Here is a 24937-nt window from a genome sequence, read left to right on the forward strand (position 1 = left end):
AAAGAGCATTTTAAATGTATGTAGAGTTTCAATTCTAAAATTTTTTTATAATATATAGGTGAGTACATAGACAGTACATCAAGTATGAGTACATAGAGAGTAAATACATCATTGAATGACACTTTATAATGATATGTGTGGGAATATTACTGTCCTCAAAAGAAGATTGTGATCTCTCAGAGATCCTAGGACAGTGCCTTATAGCCATTCAAAAATCTTTCTAGAATTTGAATTTTCCTTTGAAGAGAATATTTAGGAGCTAGATTACTTTAGAGGAAGCTTAATATATATAAGGTATCATTTTTCTATTATTAAATATTAAGCCAGGAGTTAGAGATACAGCATGTGTGAGGCCTTCAGTTCTATTCCCAGAACACATACACACACAATTAGTAAATGAAGTGTTTTAATTATTATTGTGATTAGTTTAGTGAAATTCCTCCTGGTCAGAGTTCTCAGTTTACTTTTCCCTTAAGAGTCCTAAGTTCTTTCAGTTACAACTCCATGTATACATTTCAGCTAACAAAAGATGCCAACCTGGAAGAAAATCATTTTTTTTTTTGTTAAGCAAATCTTAATAAAATAGAATCTAGCAAGGCTTTGGCTATATTTATATAATAGGCTAGATGTAATTTCATAAAATTAAGCTTTCATGTGCTTATTCACCCTTTTGAACTAAATGTATCTTAGTAACTGTTGAAATTATAGATAACAAATTAAGGAACACAGCACCTCTTTTCAAATTATATATTTATTCCAATTTATCCATTACAATCTTGATTATGTAATTGTGGGTTATTTCTTTTAGTTTTTCACAACTTGTTTTCCCCAAGAATCATGTTTGTGGTATGGTTAAATCCATTTTCCTATGGCTGCATGTGTAGCTCAGTGGTATAGCTTACCTTGCATGCACAATGCCCTGGTTTCAATTACCAGCATTGGGGTGAAACTTAACCTTTGTTTATAAAACATTGCCCTTCATGGGAATCATGTGATCATTTCCAGTTTTACTGATAAGTTTTTTGATACAACAAAACAATTTATCATGTTTACTTACTTAAACCCTTTAATAGTTCTTAATATTTCCATAGTCTAAAGATCTTAACTGTTCTCTCTCCAGAAAAGATATATATAGAATTTTATGTTTATCATTTGATAGTTAATGATTGCGCTGAGTACAGTGTCTTTTGCTCTTTACGTATTTTTATATATTTTGAATTTAACATATACTTGTAGAATAGCCAAAAGTAAATCATCATAATGGTAATTCTCTATAAACCTGTTCTACAGTACTGTACCAGAGCTCTTGCATTATATAGATGTATACACACACACACACACACACACACACACACACCCCACACATATATATTTTTTGGTGGTGCTGGGGATTGACCCTAGAGCCTCTTGCATGCTAAGCAAGCACTCTACCAAATGAGCTGTATCCCCAGCTCTCTTGCATATTTTTATTGCATGATGTACATGTAAATCTGAAATGATTTTGTCTGAATTATTTAAAATATTTACTATATAAGCTATGTTTCTCCCTCTGTCTTATTTTTCTCATAATTGTATTTTGACCAACAAGACTTTACTTTTCTTATTCTAGATTCTGAAGAGGCTCAGTCTGTCAATCCATCTAGTGTTGATGAAAATATTGATTCTGAAACAGAAAAGGACTCTCTCCTCTGTGAAAGTAAACAGATTCTTCCCAGTAAAGCACCTCTTCCATCTGCCCTAGATGAATATGAGTTCAAAGACGATGATGATGAAGAAATAAATAAAATGATTGATGACAGGCATATTCTTAGGAAAGAACAACGAAAAGAGAATGAATCTGAAGCAGAAAAGAGTAGTTTATTTGCAAAACAAGAGAAATCCTTCTATTCTAAATCATTTAAAAGTAAAAAACAAAAATCGTCTAGGGTTCTGTATTCAAGTACTGAAAGTTCTGATGAAGAAGTTCTTCAGAACAAAAAGGTTTCTACTGCATGTTCTATTCCTGAAACATCAAATTCTGATATACAAACCAAAAAGGAATATGAATATAAGCAGAAAGGTAAAGTTAAAAGAAAATTAAAAAACCAGAACAAAAATAAAGAAAACCAAGAGTTAAAGCAAGAAAAAGAGGGAAAAGAAAATACCAGAGTAACAAACTTGACAGTTACTACTGCACTAGATTGTCCAGAAAAGACCAGAGAGGAGGGGAATTTCAGGAAATCTTTTAGTCCAAAAGATGATACTTCATTACATTTATTTCATATTTCTACTGGTAAATCTCCCAAACATTCTTGTGGATTGAGTGAAAAACAGTCAACACCACTGAAACAAGAACATACTAAAACATGTTTATCTCCAGGAAGCTCTGAAATGTCATTACAGCCTGATCTTGTTCGGTATGAAAATACAGAATCTGAATTCTTGGCTGAAAGTTCCTGTGTAAAATCTTATAAGCATAAAGAAAAAAACAAACATCAGAAAGATTTTCACTTAGAATTTGGTGAAAAATCAAATACCAAATTGAAGGATGAAGATCATAGTCCAACATTTGAAAATTCTGATTGTACACTGAAAAAAATGGATAAAGAGGGCAAAACACTGAAAAAACATAAATTGAAACATAAAGATAGGGAAAAAGAAAAGCACAAAAAAGAAATTGAAGGTGAAAAGGAAAAATATAAAAATAAGGATGGCACTAAAGAACTGCAGAGGAGCGTAGAATTTGATAGAGAATTTTGGAAAGAGAATTTTTTTAAAAGTGATGAAACTGAAGATCTGTTTTTAAATATGGAGCATGAGTCCTTAACATTAGAAAAAAAATCAAAATTGGAAAAAAACATAAAAGATGATAAACCAACTAAGGAAAAGCATACCTCAAAAGAGAGGAACTTTAAAGAAGAACGGGAAAAGATTAAGAAGGAAAGTGAGAAAACTTTCAGGGAAGACAAGATAAAAGATCTAAAAGAAGAAAGAGAAAATGTACCTACAGATAAAGAAACAGAATTCAGTTCTTCATGTTTAATTTTAAATGAGGAATCTGTAGGGCTACATTCAATAGAAAAGGAAATGGACATTGAAAAACAAGAAAAGCATACAAAAGAAAGTAAGGAAAAATCTGAGAAACGATTTCCAACTAAAGAGAAAGATGTTGAAAAGACTGAAAGAAAAAATTCTGAAAAAGAGAAGAAGATAAAACATGAGCATAAGTCAGAAAAAGACAAATTAGATTTTAGTGACTGTGTTGAGAGAATAAAAGAAAAGGACAAGCTATATTCACATCACACAGAAAAATGCTATAAAGAAAGTGAGAAGTTTAAAAATAGTACTACTAAAAAAACTGATGACAGAGAGAAAAATAGAGAAAAGATGGATAGAAAACATGACAAAGAAAAAACTGAAAAAGAGAGGCATTTAGCAGAAAGCAAAGAAAAACACTTAGAGAAAAGAAATAAACAATCAGATAACAGTGAGTATGCTAAATCAGAAAAAGGCAGAAGTAAAGACAAAGACAGGGAAGTAGATAAAAAGGAAAAGTCCAGAGACAAAGAAAGTATAAATATAGCTAACTCCAAACACTTAATGGAAGAGAAAAAGTCAAGTACATTAGACAGTAGTAGTAAAGCACAACATGAGAAAACTTTATCCCTTAAAGAAAAAACAAAAGATGAACCTTTGAAAACACCAGATGGAAAAGAAAAAGATAAAAAAGATAGAGATATAGATAGATACAAAGAACGAGACAAACATAAAGATAAAATCCATCTAAATAGTTTACTCAAATTAAAATCTGAAACAGATAAGTCTAAATCTAAATCTTCACCAGCATCAAAAGATATTCGACCCAAAGAAAAGAGGTTAGTGAATGATGATTTAATGCAGACAAGTTTTGAACGAATGCTTAGCCTTAAAGACCTAGAAATAGAACAGTGGCATAAAAAACATAAGGAAAAAATTAAGCAAAAAGAAAAGGAACGATTAAGAAATCGAAATTGTTTAGAAGTTAAAGTGAAAGATAAAGAAAAAGCAAAACATGCCCTAGTTGAATCCAAAAACAAGGAGCTTAGTAGGTCAAAGAGTTCAGAACTGGTTGATGCTTATACCAAGGAGAAACAGTCTAAAGATGCAGTTAGTAATAGATCACAATCTGTTGACACCAAAAATGTAATCACTTTAGGGAAGTCATCTTTTGTTTCAGACAGTAGTTTAAACAGGTCTCCTAGATCAGAAAGTGAAAAGCCCGGTCTCAGCTCCAGATCTGTATCCATGATTTCTGTTGCTAGTTCAGAAGATTCCTGCCATACTACCGTAACAACTCCAAGGCCTCTGGTTGAATATGACTCTGACTTTATGTTAGAGGGTTCCGAGTCCCAAATGTCATTTTCCCAGTCACCATTTTTGCCAATTGCCAAATCTCCTGCCCTTCACGATAGGGAGTTGGACAGCCTTGCTGAACTGCCAGAACGGATTAAACCATCATATGCTAATAGACTTCCAGCATCCCATCTCAGGTCATCTTCTGTAGAAGATGTTAAACTAGTTATAAATGACGGGAGACCTATTGTAGAAGTTCGAAGATGTAGCATGCCATCTGTCATTTGTGAACACACGAAACAATTCCAAACAGTATCAGAAGAAAGCAATCAAGGTAGCTTATTAGCTGTGCCAAGAGATATTTGCCCTTCTCCCAAACCTGAGTTATCATCAGATGTGCCTGAAAAAGACCTCTCAAATGTATCTAATATACATTCCAGTTTTGTAACCTCTCCAACTAGATCTGTAAACAGCAGATATATTTCAACTGATATAAATGTAATCAAGAATACTGCTCCAGTCAGTGCCATGGACAGTCCTGTGCATGTGGAACCATCTAATCAGGTTGGTGTGATCCAGAATAAATCATGGGAGATACCTGTGGATAGACTAGAGTCACTAAGTACTGGTGACTTTATCCGCACAAATACTAGTATACCTGATCAAGATTCCTCTGTTCCGGGTTTTTGCAATTCAGAAAACAAAGTATTGAAAGAACATCATTCTGATTTTTTATCTATTCACCAGACTGAACTGCCAGGAAACTCTTGTGCTCAGGATGCAACATCCTTTCTTCCTTCACAGCAACCTTGCTCTTTCCCCAGTCAGTCACTTTCAGATGCTGAATCTATCTCCAAACATGTGTCTTTGTCATATGTTGCCAATCAAGAGCCCAGTATTTTACAACAGAAAAATACTGTACAAATGATCACTTCTGTTCTGGATAATGATAACGAATCTGCAAAAGATATGGAAAATAGTTTCATTCTAGCAGATGTCTCAGTGTACTCTGAAAGCACTAGTCAAGAAGCATCACCAAATTTTGAGAAAGCTAACACTTTGTCTATATTACCATCAGAAAAAGATTTTAACGTAAGTGATACCTCCTCTCAGCTAAATACACATTATACATTTAGTAAAATAGCTTATAAATCTTCCAGTGGCCATGAAGTTGAAAACAGCTCACCTGACATTCAGGTTATTTCACATGAAAAAGAGAACAAATTGGAGAGTTTGGTTTTATCTCATTTGAATAAGTGCGATTCTGATTTATGTGAAATGAATGTAGGGATGCCAAAAGGAAACCTAAATGAACAAGATAATCCAAAACATTGTCCTGAAAGTGAAAAGTGTTTGCTTTCCATTGAAGATGAAGAATCTCAACAAAGCACTTTATCAAGTCTGGAGAACCACTCGCAGCAGTCAGCTCAACCAGAAATGCATAAATATGGTCAATTAGTCAAAGTAGAATTAGAAGAAAATGCTGAAGATGATAAAACTGAAAACCAGATCCCTCAAAGAATGACTAGAAACAAAGCAAATATGGTGGCAAATCAAAGCAAACAACTTCTTTCTAGTTGTGCACTGTTGCCAGAAAAAGACAGTGAATCTTCATCTCCTAGGGGAAGAATAAGATTAACTGAAGATGATGATCCTCAGATTCACCATCCCCGAAAAAGGAAAGTGTCCCGTGTTCCTCAGCCTGTGCAAGTGAGTCCTTCTTTACTACAAGCAAAAGAGAAAACACAGCAATCTCTGGCAGCCATTGTAGATTCTCTGAAACTAGATGAGATTCAACCATATAGTTCCGAGAGAGCAAATCCATATTTTGAATACTTGCACATAAGGAAAAAAATTGAAGAAAAGCGCAAATTATTGTGTAGTGTTATTCCTCAAGCACCTCAGTATTATGATGAATATGTAACATTTAATGGATCATACCTCCTGGATGGAAACCCTTTAAGCAAGATTTGTATTCCCACAGTAAGTATAAGTGTCACTTGATATACATATACAACAATGTCCAATGTAAATTGTAATGCAGGCCACGTAATTTTTAATTTTCTAGTCAACATTTTAAAAGTAGAAAGAAACAGTTAAAAGTAATTGTAATATTTTATGTAATTTTGTACTTGCAAAGAGTCATTTCAGCACCTAATCAATGTAGACAAATTATTGAGATATTTTACTTGTTTTTAACTGAATCTTTGAAATCTGGTTTGTTTACAATATATTTCAATTCAGACTAACCACATTTCAGAAAGTGCCCACTAGCCATTTACAACTAGTAGCTTCCTTACTGGATAGCTCAAGTCTACCATATTTTCTTTTTCTTCCTTGCTTTGCTTTTGTTTTGGAGGAGGTATGTTTTGTTTTGTTGAAGTCTAATGCCTCTCCATATTCTTTTGATTTTATTTTTTCCAATTCTATATGGAACCTTCCTCTATTAAAACACTGTCCTTGTATATAAAACTAGGCCTTTCTGTTGTTCTTTATTTACCCAAACAGAATATATTTGGGTCTCCCCAGAATGGAGGAGAAAAAAGTTTTCCCTTGCCTATTATAGCTCATTGGACTTGCCCCTGGCTCTTTCCTTCACTGCCATACTCTTGAAGAATAGACTGTGTATGATGTTTTTCCTGTGTCGTCTCCTATTAATTCCTTAGCCACTATCTACTGGCAGAGAAAAACAGTGAGCTCATGTGTTGAGTCAGATTTATTGGCCTCTTTTCATTTTTCTTTTTTTTTGGTCAAATTTGACATTGGTACCATCTAGTTCTTCATAAAATTTTCCCCTTCTTAGTCATGATAGTAGTTTCAGGTAGTTTCTCTGCCTGACTAATCATCTTCTCTTTCTTTACGACTTCATTTTTATACCCACCCTTTAGACATGAGTTCTCTGACTATCCATTCTTTAGTCAACTTTTTGCTCCATGAGAAATTATCTATTTCTCTGCTTTCAGGACTCTTCCAGGTGATAGTTCTCAGAGATTTTGTACTTAGCCATATCATTTGACTTCCAGAATCAAACAGGTGCCTTCTGAGCATCATCACCTAACTATCCTTCAAACAGTGTCTTAGGTTGAGTTCCTTAGGAAGCAGACTCTGAAATATTTTGCTAGAGGTTTATTAGTAGTGTGTAATCAGAAATAAGTGTGAGGAAGCAGAACTGAACAGAATGAGAAGTTGAACTGAAATGCAAAACAGTGATCTCAGTGGAATCCTTGGGAGTGGAATGGCCCATCTTACAGGTTGTCCTGCCCTCATGGAGGGAGCATGCCCTTGGGCAGCCAGCACTCTTTCCTGAAAGGTAATTCTTTAAGAGGGACTCCAGCATGAGCTCTCATCTACCAGCACTCCCAGGATCTAGGTAGTGAGTACCTCATTCTTGCATTAAGACCTCAAGCTCTAACGTGTACCCAAAAAAAAAAAAATTACTTAATTCATTAATAAAAATTAAAAAGCCATTTTCTTGTTTATTAGCTTTGCATGGGCTGTAGCTTAAAATCCAATTTTTTTACATATCTTTTCAGTTGTACATGGACACAGTATTTTATTTATTTTTATGTGGTGTGGAGGCTCGAACCCAGTGCCTCACGTGTGCAAGGCAAGCACTCTACCAATCTGACCCCAGTCTACCTATTTACCTTCATTTTCTCAATACTATTTCCAGATTCACCTAGTACCTCATTATTCCACAGGAATCTCTGCTTCAGTACTTTTGATATCCTAGTGATAGAACTGCTATATATCCCTCTCCCTAAGATGTTCTTCTCACTAGACCCCCTGGATACTTTTCCATGCGTTGGTTCTAGCCGTGATGTCACTTCTGCTTCTGTCAAAGCAGAATTGCTTGTGTTTTCCTTATCTCTTCCCTATGATATCCTAATTGATCTCTGCCTCTGTGTTATAATCTAATTAAGGGATAGGATACTATTCATCCTTTATAGAATGACTCCCAATTTTAGCCCTGAATATCCTTCTGAATATATAAATGTTCCTCAAGATTCTTAGAATCATAGGTCTAATATCAAACCCATTTATCTTACCTCAAAATTATTTGCATGTACAATATGATAAATATTTGAATATATAACATTCTTATTTGATAGTAAACTAAAGTATTAGTTATTGTTGCCTGTTCTCCAGTTCCCATATAGGAAACTCCTTGAAGATTTGATTTCTTCCTCTTTGCTTTCCCATCAAATCTATCACTAAATCATGTTGTTAAGTCACCTCTTCAACTTTCTTTTTTTTTTTTTTTTTTGGGGTGTGTGTGTTGGGGAGCATAGTACAGGGGAATTGAACCCAAGAATGCTATATCCCCAGAGCTTCCTCTCTACATCTAGTCTTTTTTGAGACTAAGTTGCCCAGACTGGCCTTGAATTTGGACTCAGGTCTCAGCCACCCCAGTAGCTGAGATTACAGGTGTGTGTCACTGCACCCAGCTTCCTTCTTTCTTTATTACCACTGCCATTCAGGGATTTCATTTACTCCTTGAACTATTCACCAAATGTTGCATATTCACATATCCATGTTGCATTCACAGATAATTCATAACTATATGCCAGTTACTGTATGCTCACTGTGCTAGTGAGTAGATATCAGGACAAAGCATTGCTGCCTTATTTCTATAGTTCTCATCTAATAATTTCTCAGTCTAGCCTTGTTATGGTCTGGGTTCATTATAAAACACACCTGATTATGTGACTACCAGATGTGAGGGACTACCAGTTTTCTATAGGCTAAAGTCACAGTTTCATATTTTTGCACAGTGTTCTTCCTTTACTTTCTAGACTTGACACTAGTTACTACCTGTGCTGTATACTGGCTATACTTGAATTCTGCTGACTATCGTGTGCTATTTTGCATCATGCTTTACAGATGTTGTTTTGTCTTTCAAGCTCAGTTCAGAAAAGATCAGAAAATTAGAAGTTGGTTTTATAGCCTCACAGCCGCAGAATATACCCAATGCCAGTGCCTTTTAAATCTTAAAAGAAAATTAGATTAGCAGTAGTGGCCAAATAGTAATGAATGGTAAGGTAAGTTTGTCATTCATAGAGTTGCAGCAAAACCATTTGTTAATAATTCAAAGCATGTTAAGCTAGTAACTTATTTATTTCTAAATTTGATTTCCCCTTAAAGGATAAGAAATTTTAACTGAAATTTATATATAGTATCATAGGCTATATATTATTTATATAATAGGCTATAATATTAAATGTCATAGGCATATTTAAATTACATTTTTAACACCTTAGTTAAAAAAAAAGTTTCAAACAAACCATGTTAGGTTGCCTTCTTTGCACAGTCTCTGCCAGAGAGAGAAGTTATTGTGTGTACCATCAATCTTACTCCTGCAAAGGTGACATAATAAAAATTTGATTCCTATGAAGCAGTTCTAAGGAATGTCTTTGCTTATGTAAGAACTCTGTTGTATCAAATATTGTTTCAGAAGAGTCTATAAACAAAGCTGAGAAATATCTGTGATTGTAGTGGACTTTTTTTCTATAGCAAGAATTACTTATGTAGAGAAACATAGCACAATATAGTAGAAAGAGCAGATTTCCATTTAGCATACATGAGTTAAAATATAGCTTTTGCTACACACCAGCATTCTTGAATGATTCCTTTTACTTTTCTGATCTTTAGCAGTCACATCTGTAAAACAAGAAAAATGTCTGCCCCACCCTGAAGCAGGTTTTTGAAATAACTTGTGATCCTGAAACCTGTTAAAACCTTTATAAAATAATACTGATTTAAGAAGCTACCATTACTGTATCCCACACCAAATGAATTTATGCTAATATTTACTAGAGATGATATATGGAATCCAATATTTTGCTTATAGAAAGTTGTGCTTTTGAATTTATGAACTGAAACTTGTTTGTAGTTTAATTTGAAAACTAATGAACACCAGAAATAGTAACAATTACTTTGATACTACATTGTTTTTTATACTTTCCAATATGGTATTATCCATTAGTTTTCTCCCAGTCAATGACTTTTTGTCTTAACAAAATAATTGACTCACATTTATCCCAAAGTCATCACATTTTATAAATCAGTTTATATATTTATTCTTCCATTAAATTCTTACCCTCACATTTTAACCAGAATGTTGCCATTTTTCCAGAAGAAATCAAGAGACAAAAAATAAAACTGCACGACAAGTTTCCCAAATCAAATGAGCAGGGATAAAAAATATCCAATTTGGTATCTACTGGGGTTTCTAGTAAAAACACACTTTACAGAAACCCTTCAGAGGCTTTCCAAGATTGAGTGATAAGAGGAAAGTATGTCCCCTTAGAATCTGTCAAGAGAGTATTTTCAGGGCTTCTGGGACTGAAATATTAAAAAAAAAATTCTAAGAGCCTGCTGTGGTGGTATGTACCTGTAATTGCAGTGTGACTGAGGCAAGAGAATCTCCAGTTTGAGGCAGACTCAGCAACTTAGTGAGGCCTTGCTATCTCAAAAAATATAAAAGGCTGGGAATGTAGCTCAGTAGTAAAGCATTCCTAAGTTAAGAGCTCATTCCCCACTCTGCCAAACAAAAAAATCTCCAAGCATAATTTACCGAAGTTAAGGAAAATTGCACAGGAAAAGTTTCCTCAGAAAGTCATATATTTCTTTGATTTTTATCTCTTTCTGCATGTGATATATGTTGTTTGCCAAATTTATGTATTCTGCCCAGACTTCTCACTCCTTGGCTTCTGCATATGTCCCTTAAACTTCACAAACTCAACACATCAGCACTGAACTGGATTTACAATAAAAAACCTCTTTCTCCTCTCCACTCTCCACTCTGGTCTCTGTCACTATTACCACCCTCTTGTTCTCAAAATGTGTAGGTTTTAATTCGAGAACTAGAGACTTAAGCTAGTTCCTTCCTTTTATCCCTCTTAATCACTAATATTTTTGGACCCTGCCTCACAGCTCCATCTTGCATCTCACACCAACATAACATTGATCTTGTCCCTCTAGTATTATGTTCCTTAGAGACAGCAGTCAACCATAAGACCTTTCAGTGATTCCGTGTTATATCCAAACTTATTGTGTTATGCATATTTCTCCAGCATGTTAAATACTTTATATGTGTGTTGTGTGGGAGTTTTCATGGTCCAGAACTTTGGGAAATGCTATTTATCTAAAAATAAATAGATTGCTTTGTTGCAGGACTTCTTAGAACCTTTAATGTGTAGTTGTGCAACTCCTACGTAAATACATGTATACTGTGTTTCCCAAACATACTTGTTCTGAGATCATTTCCTGGACATTATCTGTATGGACATATGTTCTGTGGAAAGGCTGATTTACAAACTTCATTGCTTTCCTGATCTCTTCACCCACATAGCTCACCTTTCCTTTCCTCAAATTTGATGTTTCAAGCCAGGCAGGCAGGTGGCTCAGAAGGCAGAGGCAGAGGCAGGAGGATGGCAAGTTTGAGTCCAACCTCAGCAATTTAGTTAGACCCTGTCTTAAATTTTTTAGAAGGGTGGAAATGTAGCTCAATGGTAGAGTGCTCATGGGTTTAGTTTCCTGTATAGGAAGAAAAAAGGTAATCTGAAAGAAATTAAAAACTTCTGGTAGTTTCCTGTAGATCCTGTTCTGTTTCTTTGTTTCATACCTTGGATCATGCTCCCCTCTTTTCTGGTGACTATGTCCCTGCCTTCTTTCTCCCCCCGTCCCCATGGGAATTCATTTCTTCTATTCTACAGCTTAGACATTAAATCAAGGAAGCTGTCTCTGGTACCCCAACTTAGGTGACGGGATATTCTTCCTCTGTGATAGTTGAGATAGCTAGATTTTGCAAAACTAAAGAGCACCAGACTCATAGCTCTTGTTTAAAGCAGTTCATAGGACAGAAATATAATATATTACTGCAATTAGAGATCTAAAAAATGATCAGCCCAGTAAGTTATTTGCCATATAGCATTTTCCATTCTGATTGGAATGATTCAATTATTGTGGTTTTGTCTAATACATTTTGGTTTCCCATAATTCTTATCTGTTAATTATAGAGCCTTAGTGGATCCATGTCCAATTCTTCACTGAGAGCTTTGATGCATACTGTTATGATTCTTGTACCTCATTGGGAATTCTTCCACTTTCATATGGAATTGACAGTTAAGCTGTCAAATATCCTGAGATATTTTACTTTCCCCTAATACTCTGACAGCAAGTATATGCAAGGAAAATACAGATACTCCAAGGGGTAGAGGAGAAAACTTAGGGATCACATCCATATTTAGATATCTTTTTATATTATTAGTAGAGTGCATCCATATGTTGAGTCAACTTCCTTAACCACCAACATCTATCAGAAAAAGCACACTCTAATTTCAAAATGGAAATGTAACCAGTAAATTTGAGAGTACAGATGGACAAATTTATATCACACATAGTAATGAAATTTGAAAACTACAAATTTATTAGACCATTTCATCTACTTTTATATGAGATAGTTCACTAAATGTAATGCTCAAATGCTTTAGTGTTTGATTTTTATCATGTCCACAAAGAAGCTTATGTCTGTCCTCCACAGTAAATAACTTCCTTAATCCCTCTGATTTACCCTTTGAAATATTCTGTGGCCTCAGAATCAAAACACCTATGCATATTGCACATTCTGCTATATTTCAAACAGTTTGAATTGACTGAGAAGTAACAACCAGTTGTATAATTGGTACCTTTATTTAATTCACAGAACATCAGGATTTTAAGTTATATGCCAGAAGTTTAATTTTAAAAGAAAAAAAGAGCCCATTATTGTAAATAACTGATTCCAATTTTTTAATTAGATTACACCACCACCTTCTCTGTCAGATCCACTTAAAGAGCTTTTTCGGCAACAAGAAGTTGTAAGGATGAAACTACGTTTGCAACACAGTATTGAAAGGGTAAGATACATTTAAATACATTTATGCAATAATTTATTTTAGTGACAAAATGGCCTATAATTTATTTTCCATTAGTGGATTTTCCTTATTTAGAGTCATTTTGGGAAATAGTTAAACTGACTTTGTTAGCTTGTACTAATCCAATTAAAGAGAAAAATTTTATACCTCTTTTAGTATAGTTGTTCCATGTTAAGTATATTTTTGATACATAGAAGTCTCTAGTAAACACTTATTATCATTGTTGAGTTTGTAGAATGATAGCAATAGATTCGTAGAAGGATATTCAGATTTCCAAGTTTTTGAATCCTTGGCTTGATACTGTCCACTTTAGGACTAAGCTATAGAGGCTATGTTTATTTGGCCTTATAGTTCTGCCTTAGTATCTGGTTTTCAGTGGTTGGTCTTGGCATAAAATGATAGGAAAAAAACACAGATTTGTAAAAATCATGAAAGTCATTTCAGTTGGATTTACAAAAATATAACACCTTAATTTTGTGGGAGGGTCAAGTGAATCTGAATATGTAAATTGTTCTCCTCCTTCATAGAAATATACAGTCTCCTTTGATTCATACATAATTGGTTCCCCATGACAGAAATTTTTTATGTGTTTTGTACAATGGACTTCTGAAACAATCTGGAATCCATTAGAACAATGTTTTTAAGTGAATAATGTAGAATTAGTAGAATCACAGAGAGAAGCAACAAATAAAGAAGCACTGGGCATAATTTCCTAACAGCAATAAGCAATTAGGTCATTCAGTGTGTCAGTAGCTATTTCAGCCATTAGGCCTATTGGAAGCCTCGATAGCATTTATCTATACTCCTCTTCATGTTATAGAAAGCTATGCCTTGTTACAGTTCAGGAGTTTCATTTGAATTGTGCGCTTTGCAGAATTTTAACAAATAACAGGATTGTCATCTCCTACATATTGACCAACAAACAATTAAACCGCAGCTAACTAGAAAGTATCTTAAATATCTGACCACCATGAGATCAACTTTATTATTTGGTGGATGAATAACTACTAGCTACAGAATAACTTGATACTGGGCTAACTGTGTTGCAGAAATGTTTTTACCAGAAGAACTTCTGTCATGTCTTACAGCAGCAGACAAATACAGTAGTTCCCCCCCTTATCCATGAAGGGTATATTCCAAGACCCTTGGTCTGAGACTGCAGAAAGTACCAAACCATCATGTGTGTGTGTATATATATGTGCATGTGTGTATGTGTGTGTGCGTATGCACATATGTACATACGTACATACGTACATACACACAGTTTTTTTTTCCCCTATACAGTCATCCATGATACAGTTTAATTTAAAAAATTAGGTCTAGTAGAGATTGACTAATTATAACAGTGGACTGTATGAAAGTTATGTGGTTGTCTCACAATGTCTCAAAATCCTGTACTATACACACACTGTGCAGAATTTGTTACTACCTTAGATCTCAGCAATCTTACTATGCAGGTGGTTGTTGTTGTTGTTGTTGTTTTTCTTATTAAGTCCTAATCTTTTAACTTTTCACTTGAAGGAAACACTTTCTGGCATCTCTGGCATATCTAGATTGCCAGCATCACTTCTCTTTGGACCTTGGGGGCATTACTAAGTTAAATAAGGGTACTTTTGAACCAAAACACTAGTACCAATCAGCCTGATAACTGCTGGTAACTACTAAGCTGTATGAGCTATTAATTACTAATAAAAGGGGAGCATTTAGTGTGTATATTCTGGACAAAGGAATGATTCACCTCCTAGATGGGGCAGAACATAATGGTGCAAGATTTCATCATGCTTCTCAGAATGGCACAGTCCAATCCAGTTTTACAGATCACTTCCCCCACTCCACACACTTAAAAATAGGGTTTTGGGAGCTGGGGTTGTAGCTCAGTGGTAGAGACTAGCCTAGAATGTGTGAGGCACTGGGTTCAATTCTCAGCACTGCATATAAATAAAAAAAATAAAGGTCCATCGACAACTAAATTTTTTTTCTTTTAATTTAAAAAAGGCTTCTTGAGGGTGAGGACCCCAAGTTAAGAACTCTTATCATAGGGTTATTTTCCCTGCAGAAAATGATACCATTTGAATGCCATGCTAAGTGAATGAACAAGGCTTGCTACCCCAGCTAGCCCCAGGCTCATTTGTTCAGAAATCCCCCATGCACCACCGAAAATAAGAGGAAGCAGTACTTTAGCACTGCTCTAGGGATTCAGAGACACAAAATTAGAAACACTGATCTAAAATGGCATATTTGGACTAGCAATTAAGCAGCATATCTCTCTTAATTATTTGAAGAGAGGAAGGGTTTAACTTTACAAAATGCGCTTTGACCCTAGCACCAAAACCAATAAAAACTTAAAAATGAAGAGAAGAAAAAATGTTTTTCACACAGTATTTGCTTTTGAAAGATTTTAATTAGTGTTCTTATTTCTATAGGACTCTAAACAATCTCTTAGGAAAGTTCTTTAAGCTGGTTTTCTCTTACTATCAGATCAAATTTTGGGGTGTTTATCATTTCAAGTTGCACTTTAAACTTAATCATAAACTTTAGACTTAACCCCTTTTCAATATCATTTGTCACATAACAAGTTAATTTGGACCATCATTCTTTAGTCTTTTCACCTGCATTCTCAAATGAAGGAAAACTAAAGTCCTTGTCATTTGAGGGCAGAGTGGAGAACATGTAGTGAGAAGACAAGATATTTCCTTTGTATTCTCCCAGCCCAGCTCCCAAACAAGGCCAACAAAATGAAACAATACCATACTTGCATAGTAGCTGGAGTCACTACTTCTATCCTTGATGTTCTTACCAGCCACAGATTCCAGAGTTTTTCCCATTCATATTTAAGCACCAAAATAGTTACCATATGGTGGCACATGTCTATAGTCTGTAACAGGATGGGTGAGATCTTCAGCTGGACCCCTGGAATTCTTAGTCTCCTATATGCAGAAGATTGCTTATTTCATTTTGTTAGCTTTAGGACTCTATTACATTTTGGACCTCATTTCCTTCAAGCAAGATTTTACTGTGATGGTCAGAGGTTTAAATCAGTTGGCATCAGCAAACAGTATTTTATATGAAAATATTTATTATAAAAGAGAAGCTGTTACCACAAAGGGATACCACATCACATCTGTTCGAAGAACAATAATTTGAAAGATCACAAGCATTGAGAAGGATATAAAGAAATTGGAACCTTCTTGCATTACTGGTAGGAGTGTAAAATGATTGATTCAGGCTGCTGTAGAAAAGAGTTTGGCAGCTGCTCAAGAAGTTAAACAAACCTGTGACCCAGCAGTTTCATACCAAGTTATTTGCCCCAGAGAAAAGAAAACCTGTCCAAACAAAATTTTGAACTTGAATATTCATAATAGCATTTTTTAAGGATAGCCCCAAAGGATAACAGCCTGTAGAGGAGGCAAAACATTGCTTCTGCCCTCTTAGGACCTCTGTCTGGGCCTGAGAATTAGATTGACATAAGGCAGATTAACAGGAGAAAACCTTTCATGTAAGTTTTATATAACATCGGAGGCCTCATAAGGAAATGAAGACTTGAAATAATAAAACTTAAATGCTTTTATATTAACTTAGACAAAGGCAATTGTGGAAAAAAACTAAAGGAAGATATAAATTATTTTAATAAAATGTTATTGTAGAGTTCACTTGGCCTTGATTCTCCATCTCTGATAATGAAACTCTCTCTTTTTTTTTTTTTTTCTTCCTGGTATAGAGAGGACATCTTTCCCATGGAGTTTTATGTCCTCCTTTCAGGAAGAAAGGGGGAGGTCAGAGTGCTACTGCACCTGCTACTTTTCAAGTGACTTCAGTTCAGAATAATTCCCATGTTTAAATGGCATGCTTTGAGTGGCATATTTTGCGCTCTCAACCCACAATGATAAACTAAACTGGTGAAATGGAGAAATAAAATGGTATATCCATAGAGTGGAATATTGTTTTCATAGAAAGAAATGAAGTGTTGCTACATACTATAATGTGAATGAACCTCTAAAAAATTATGCTAAGTGAAATAAGGCAGTCACAGAAGCCCACATATTCTATGACTTCATTTATATTAAATGTTCAGAACAGGTAGAGGTAGATTGCTGGATGCCAGAAGATGGGGAAAGAGTGAGTATCTGCTAATGCATTGGGATTTCTTTCTGGAATGATAAAATGTTCTGGAATTAAATTGTATACTTTTAGGAATTTTTTAATTTCTCAAGCCTACTGTGAAGGAAACTGAGATTATAGTTATTTAGCATATCTTAAGTGATTTTATCTTATTTCAAAAACATTTTGTTCAAGGTTGTTTTTTTTTTAAATTTGTTCACCTAGGAAAAGCTTATTGTATCCAATGAACAGGAAGTTCTCCGTGTTCATTACAGAGCTGCAAGAACATTGGCAAATCAGACACTGCCATTTAGTGCTTGTACTGTCTTACTGGATGCAGAAGTGTATAATGTACCATTGGACTCTCAGGTAAAGTACTCTTGATAAATTTAGTGTGCTCTCAAAAATTACAAGTTTGTTACTTTTAAATCTATTATTTCTGTAGAAGAAAGTTGAATTAAACAGTCATTAAAGTGAACGTTTATACATTTAATTCTGACCTCATGTAGCTAGGAAGTTGTTGGACATGAAACACAGTATAGGCAGGCAGAACCTCTAGGTGTGACAGAGCTATGGGTCAAGGGTGGGCTATTTTGATCTTGGGTTTTGGTGGAATAAGTTAATTGTGAAAAACTGGAGCTGTATTTTCAATAAGTTTTACTGCCACATATAAATTACATGAATTCAGAATCAGCCATATCAGTTGTCAGACCTTTTTATGTCTCATAAAGCTGAAAGAAATTATTTGTTAGAAGAGGAAAAAAACATAATGATTACAATTTAAAAGTATAAATATAGATAGCCTTGGAAGAAGTGCCAGTCTCAGTGGCAACTATCACACTTGAATACATTTTTCTCCCTATGTATGGTAAACTTCTAACATTAAAATTAAATCTGAAATTTATTGTATTTCAGTAACAATGTCACAGGTGTACAGTATATGATATGTCTTTTAAGAAACATCTGAGACTCATAGAGCAGTAGGATTTTATTTAGTTAAAAACTAAAAACAACATCCTGAGACTTCTGATAACTAGTTTGTACTTTATAGAAAAATTTAAAAAATTTAACAATATTCAATTTATATTTTCAAAATATATTTTCATCATTACTGGAAAATGAATATATTCCATTAAAAAGGTATATTAATGACATACAGATTTTTAAAGTGGCTTATTACAGTATTCTTTTATGTTGAACATTTTCTTTCAGTCTGATGACAGTAAAACTTCTGTGAGAGATCGCTTTAATGCAAGACAGTTCATGTCTTGGTTACAAGATGTGGATGATAAATTTGACAAATTAAAGGTAAGCATGTTTCAAAGTAATTTAAATAAATGTTTCTTCCTTCTGAGTTGGAAACTGCCTGTCTATTGGGGAGAGATAATTCGGAACAGAAATAATGGTTAATGAGTTTCCTGGTCGACCACAATTGGAAAGCTAAAGGGAAATGAAGGCCGCAGGTCCATTTTAAGGACTAATGTATAAAAGACCAGTAGACCAGTAGAGCAGTCTGGTTATAGTCCCAATATATGAAGAAAAGGAAAACATTAAAAGATGGAATATATTTTGTAGATCTGTAAAGGAAATTATTTAAGATTTTCAGGCAGTTCTCTGTAGATTCAATGATTCCATTGGTAATTTGAAATCTCATAATTTGAAACAATGTTTTTCAATCAAAATTCATGAATATGAAGGTGCAGACCCAGAGATAGTTGGTGTGTTGATATCAATAGAGTGAAACAAAAGTAGACTTTTAATTTCAGTGTTTTATTTATTTATTTTTTTAGGATTCCTAATGTGTGTAAATATCTAAGTCCCTAAAGAAACTGGGTGGGGCTGGGGTTGTGGAGTGCAGTAAGCAGTCACCTAGCACCAGCAATGCACTGGGTTCAATCCTCAGCACCACATAAAATAAATAAAATAAAGATATTATATCCAACTACACCTAAAAAAAAAAAAAAAAAAGAAAAAAAAGAAACCATGGGGGAAATTAGCTTTTGAACAGGGCACATTTAACATAATAATTGATTAACTCTTCTCTTTTAAATAGACCTGTCTTTTAATGAGGCAACAACATGAAGCTGCAGCTTTAAATGCTGTCCAGAGATTAGAATGGCAGCTCAAACTCCAGGAACTTGATCCTGCCACCTATAAATCTATCAGCATTTACGAAATTCAGGAGTTCTATGTTCCCCTTGTTGATGTTAATGATGACTTTGAATTGACTCCTATATAGCAGTTATAACATCTTGGTGGTGTTGTTCTAAACTGATGATGCTCAAGCATTATACTGTGGAATACTGCCTTTTGACAAAAATACTGATACTATGCCTTTACAGTTGTTCATAAAATTGGATTAAAGTTGGTTATGTAGTAAACACTGTCATTTTATAAAAATGAGAAATATTTTGGATCCTAGGTCCAAACACAGTTTCTAACAGAAAACTATTATTTATATTGATGAAAGGTTACTATTGGTTAAAGCATGTTGGCAGACTGTAGTAGATATTTAAAAAGTTGAGAATCTGCTAACAGCGCTGGAAGTTGTTAGCACTCTTTCGTCACAAGATAACCACTAGTATTCAGATCTCTTTCAGGTTTTATTAAAAATTTATCAGTAAACTAAAAAGTTCCATTACTACCAAATAGTTTCTAATGTGGAAGAAAAACTTGGCACAAAATTTCTTCAGTTTATTATATCTGTAAATTAATTGTATAGTTTTCTTTTTGAAAGTTTTAATATTGTCTTCCTTTTTAATAACTTATTTTATACATATTGTGCAGATGTACATCTTGTAATTAATGGTCAAAATGTGTATACAAAGGGATTGGTAGTCAAAACATGTACAAAGAAATAACTGTAAAACTGTTTTGTCTAATGCTTTATTGGACCAAAGTTGTAGTTTGTAAGGAGTGTACTAGCAGTGTGTTCAGGTAGCAAACCTTTAAATAAGGCATGCATGTGTTTGAGTTAGCTTGTTTTCATCATCATAACTGTAAAGATTGTGAGTTAATTGTATTGCATGCTTCCTATAATTTAATTCTGTCCATATTGATGCCTGGAACAGTGTGAGGCATTTCATACTCGTCTCTTGTGATAGAACCTGTGACTTACTGTGTTGGACACATTATTTAGAATTAGTCAAATGAAGAAGCTCAGCTCTTTTTTCATCTCACAGTAGAGCCTATTTCCTGCTGGAACAACAACAAAAATGCCTTTGAATGAAAATTGTAAATGTCTATTTTAATACTCAACTATGAAAGAATCTGTGAATATATGTAAATATGTTTAATAAATTTTATTGGTCATGTTAAATCATTGTAAAACTTTTTTACATTGCTTAAATTTAATGTTTTAAGCTTAATAACCTTTGCACTTTTAAAATAAAAACTGAGTACTTAAAAAAGAGATATTGCTAGTCAAAATAAGCAAAAGCTTCTTAGAAATATTCCAATTGATCTCTGGAATGTTTATGAAAGATTAACATGTTAAGTATTTTTCCTTGTGTATCAAGATGCAAGACATAATTTGCAAAATTTTATAATTAAGATTTGGTATGCTGTTTTATAATAATTAGCAATATGCTTGGAAAAATCCAGTTTCTCCTATAACATAGATCAAATATTCAGGACTATTTCAGATCTAAAACCTGCTGCTGAACTTGGAGAACATTTTTGAAAGGAAAATTAGCTTAGTGTAAAATTCATCATAAGTATATGAGATGGAATTTATGAAACTTTCCACAGTACTTTCTTGATTTATAAAATAACGCTGGATGTTTTTAAAAAGTAAAAAGAAAATATGAGGAATGAAGGTGGTTTAAATTCAACTTTCAAGTTGAAAATGCCAGCTATTGGGAGAGAATGTCAAAATGTTTTTGAGTGCAAAGGTACATATTAAGCTTAGGGATTTTTGAATTTTTACATCAGTTTCTATTTTCATTCTTACTGTACTTAGCATGCGCAATAAAGCAGCACGTGTAAAAAAAAATACACAGTGCAAGGACTTTATTATTAAAGTTGGATATAGTTTGTTTTGTTTAGAAATTTAGGTGAGTGATGTTGGCCTTTTTTATTGGATAAATCAGGCCAGAAAGGCAGGGTAGATTTTGAAGCACTGGTTTTGTTGAAGTTAAGTTTATTAAGGCTGGGAACATTAAAAGCTAATTTATAAAAGCAATACTTTTTAATAGGAAAAACTTTACTGCAACCTTTATTTATACTTTGACCTCAAAAGAAAATGTGATGGGATCATGTGGAAAGTCATAAAATATAAACTCAGATTATTAAGCATTGAAGTGATGAAAAATAAAACAGATAAATGTATAGAGCATTTTGTTCTGATGGTCCAGCTAGAGAAAAGGTAGGGGGAAATATCACTGGCCAAACAGAACAAGCTGTAGAAGAAAAAAAGCAAACAAACAGGAATCTGGCAAATGTCAGTCAACCCAGCTTTTTAGTCTTAACCACAGTACTCCCCCTTTCAATGGTACCTCAAAAAGCTGGAGCCTCTGCCATGATTCTACTTCTACAGATTTTCTCTGTAAGGTGACTAAAAGCTCATCAGGATAGCATAAAAGAAACATTGCTGCCTTCTTATTGGAAATTTATAATCAAGTAAATAGTTAAGGGCTCTTGATATTAAAGATATTCTGAAGCTCTGAAGTACCAGGAAAAAAAAAAACTTGGAATGGGGTATATACCTAAAAAGGTTCTGGATTCTGAAAGAAAAATAAATGATGGTTAGACTAATCAGTGATTCTTTTTAAACTATTCAAATATCATGAACAAGATACTAAATTGTACCTAAGGATTTGTATTTCTTTAAATCTTGTTCTAAATCATATCTGTTTAATAAATGACTAGTTGATATTTGTGCATGTTATTTAATAAAGAGTTATATTTTTATAGAAAAAGTGGAATGTGTGCTAAATGTTTTTACATAAAATTTTACTCCCATTTAACTATAAGCCAAATAACAATGTTTACTTGGGCAGCTGGCAAGATTGCCTAAGTATTCAACCTGGGAGGGGATGGAGGGCAGTGATTATGCTGCATGCACAGGGCCCTGGGTTCAATCCCAGCACTGAGGGGAGAAAATGTTATCTTGGGAAACAACCTCTGAAGAAACTAGCCTTTTAAGTTTAAATGAATTCAATAGTCAGAAGTCTCACAAATGAATTTTTAGTAGTAGACATGGTGCAAATCTCGTAACTACAGAAATCTGAAGCAAAGACCCAAGGAAGCTCATTTTAATGAGACTTAGGATTATATAGTTATTCTAGAAATTGAATGCAAAGCAACTTAGTATTTTTCTTTTCCAGAAAGCAGTATGTTTTATTCTCAGTTTTTTTTCACCTAAAAAACGGGTTGTTTACAGTTTGGGACTATTGTGAATAAACATATTCACAATAAATAATAAATAAACATGAATAAACATTTGAGCACTGCAAACCTTTGTTATGGACATTTAAAAAAATTTCCCTTATATATGTAGTATCTCTTTCAATTTGTTCTTAAAATATTACATTTCTCAAAAGTATTGTATCACTTTTGCCCCTAACAACAACCTATGAGAGGTCCGCTTGTTCTTAATCCTCATCAATATTTGGTATAGTTGGTCTGGGGATGTAGCTCAGTTGTAAATCACTTGCCTAGGATGAGGCAAGATCCTGGATTAGATCAGCACTGAAAAAATGTATCAGTTATCAACTTAGCCATTATCATGGCTGTGTAGTGGTACCTGATTATTTTAATTTCCATCCTTCTGCTAATGATCTTTTCATAAGTTTATCAAAACTTTTTATGCATCTTAATTTTGTTGGGTTCTTAAGTGTTTTGCTCATTTTTTATTGAGTTGTCCTTTTATTGATTTGTAGGAATCCTTTCTATATTCTGTTAAAAGTTTTTGTCAAATACATCATGGATGTATTTATCCAGTGTGTGGTTTGCCTTTCCATTGAATGGTTTCCTCACTTTTTTAATAACACTTACACTGATAAGATTTTATTGGAATGTTTAGTGACTTTCTTAACTACACCCCTAAACAATGTTTTCTCTTTAATTACTACAACCATGAAGCCACATAATTATACCTTTAGTTTCTTAAAGTCCATCTCCATTTATTTTAAAGCTGTTAGTATTTGTCTATGAGAACTTTTTAAAAAATGCATGAATTAACCTATTATTTCTTGACACTAGGTTGTAGAACTTTATTAATTCCTATTACTGTTTGTTTAGCAGTGTGTGAGGATGGTCATAAAAAAGCTCAGTGCCATAGGTGGATTTTTTAGAAGACAAATTGAACTATGCCATGGCATAGTTTCCAGTTTCTCCTGCTGATTCATACATATCCATTCATGAATTTGGTCAGCACCACCTAGTGCATATAGTATGCCAGAGGCTGTGTTACTTGAGGATTTACCCAAATTTTACCTAAGGTTATCAGTTTTCAAACTCTGGTTGTAGGACACCCCTCTCCACCAAACTCTTAAAAATTGATGTGAGACATTTATTGATACCAAAAATTAAAAACTTTTTTTTTAAAGTTTAAAAATATCAATAAACCCATTTCATATATTCCCATGGGTTGGGGTGGTCTGGCTGATCACAAGTTTTGAGGCCAGCTTTTGCAACTTAGTGAGACCCTATCTCAAAAATAAAAAGGGCTGGGCATATCGTAGAATATTAGCACATGCAAAGCCCTGGGTTCAATCTTAAGTGCTATAAGATTATATATAATATTACATATAATATTATACAAAATAAAGAGACTCAAGGATTGCACAGTTGGTGCAGCTGCCTCAATTTGTGCTAAGGCAGTAGCAGTTTTTCATAATGTAAATGACAACACAGCCACAAAGGCAAATATTGTTCTGAAAGTAGTTCTGACCTCAAAAACCACCTCAGGGTCCTAGGCCTGAGAAGTTCTGTGGGTCAGACTTTTGAGAACTACCGGCCTAGATTAGCACTGTCTATAAAATAAAGATGAGCTAAAAATAGTTTACAAACTTGCACAGAGAATTACTTCATAAATAGAAGGGAAAGTATCTTGGGTTAAATGAAAACAAACCTAAATTTACTTCACACTAATGTCTTGATGGCTGCTGGTACTTTTCTTATAAAAATCAGGTAGACACTGCCTCCTGAGGTGTAGATCTGACCGTCTTTGCTTTAAGACTTTAAATTGAGGACACACTTTTTTAAAAAAAATTTTTTTAGTTGCAGATGGACACAAATCTTTATTTTTTTATTTGTTTTTATGTGGTGCTAAGGATCGAACCCAGGGCCTCATGCGTGCAAGGCAAGCGCTTTACCACTGAGCCACAACCCCAGCCTGAGGACACTTTTTGAAGTTATTTCTGGATGCCTTTGTTAGAAAACTCCTACCAAAAGCCTAGTCCCACTGATGATACTGTTGCCTCTGGACCAACACTTCCGATTCTCTTAATCACTTTGTGAGAAGTGTAACCCAGGTATGTTTGGAGCAGCCTGAATTTAGCCCCAACCAGGAAGGGTCCCCGCCCTACACCTTGTGCTTCCAAGGTCCTCACAGGATGGGTATTGGCTAGGGCAAGGGGACATGCTGAGTCCATGTGCGTCTTCTC

General features: G+C 34.2%; 1 protein-coding gene across 6 annotated transcripts in view; it reads left to right on the forward strand.

Annotated features, from left to right (window-relative positions):
- The window catches only part of Ankrd12 (ankyrin repeat domain 12), a 116777-nt gene extending 92104 nt beyond the window's left edge, over positions 1-24673 (forward strand). For 5 of the 6 annotated variants that reach the window (XM_076836673.2, XM_076836672.2, XM_076836674.2 and 2 more), the window contains 5 exons: positions 1610-6294; positions 13113-13211; positions 17553-17696; positions 18540-18635; positions 19381-20646. In XM_076836673.2, coding sequence (XP_076692788.2) covers positions 1610-6294; positions 13113-13211; positions 17553-17696; positions 18540-18635; positions 19381-19566 — 5210 coding nt within the window. In that variant the 3' untranslated portion in view covers positions 19567-20646. Of the gene's footprint in view, positions 1-1609; positions 6295-13112; positions 13212-17552; positions 17697-18539; positions 18636-19380; positions 20647-24604 lie in introns of those variants that run through there. The other variant, XM_076836676.2, reaches the window with a different exon arrangement.
- Positions 24674-24937: the final 264 nt, after the last annotated feature.

The sequence above is a fragment of the Callospermophilus lateralis genome, chromosome 17, assembly GCF_048772815.1.
Source record: "Callospermophilus lateralis isolate mCalLat2 chromosome 17, mCalLat2.hap1, whole genome shotgun sequence".
NCBI classification, from domain to species: Eukaryota; Metazoa; Chordata; class Mammalia; order Rodentia; family Sciuridae; genus Callospermophilus; species Callospermophilus lateralis.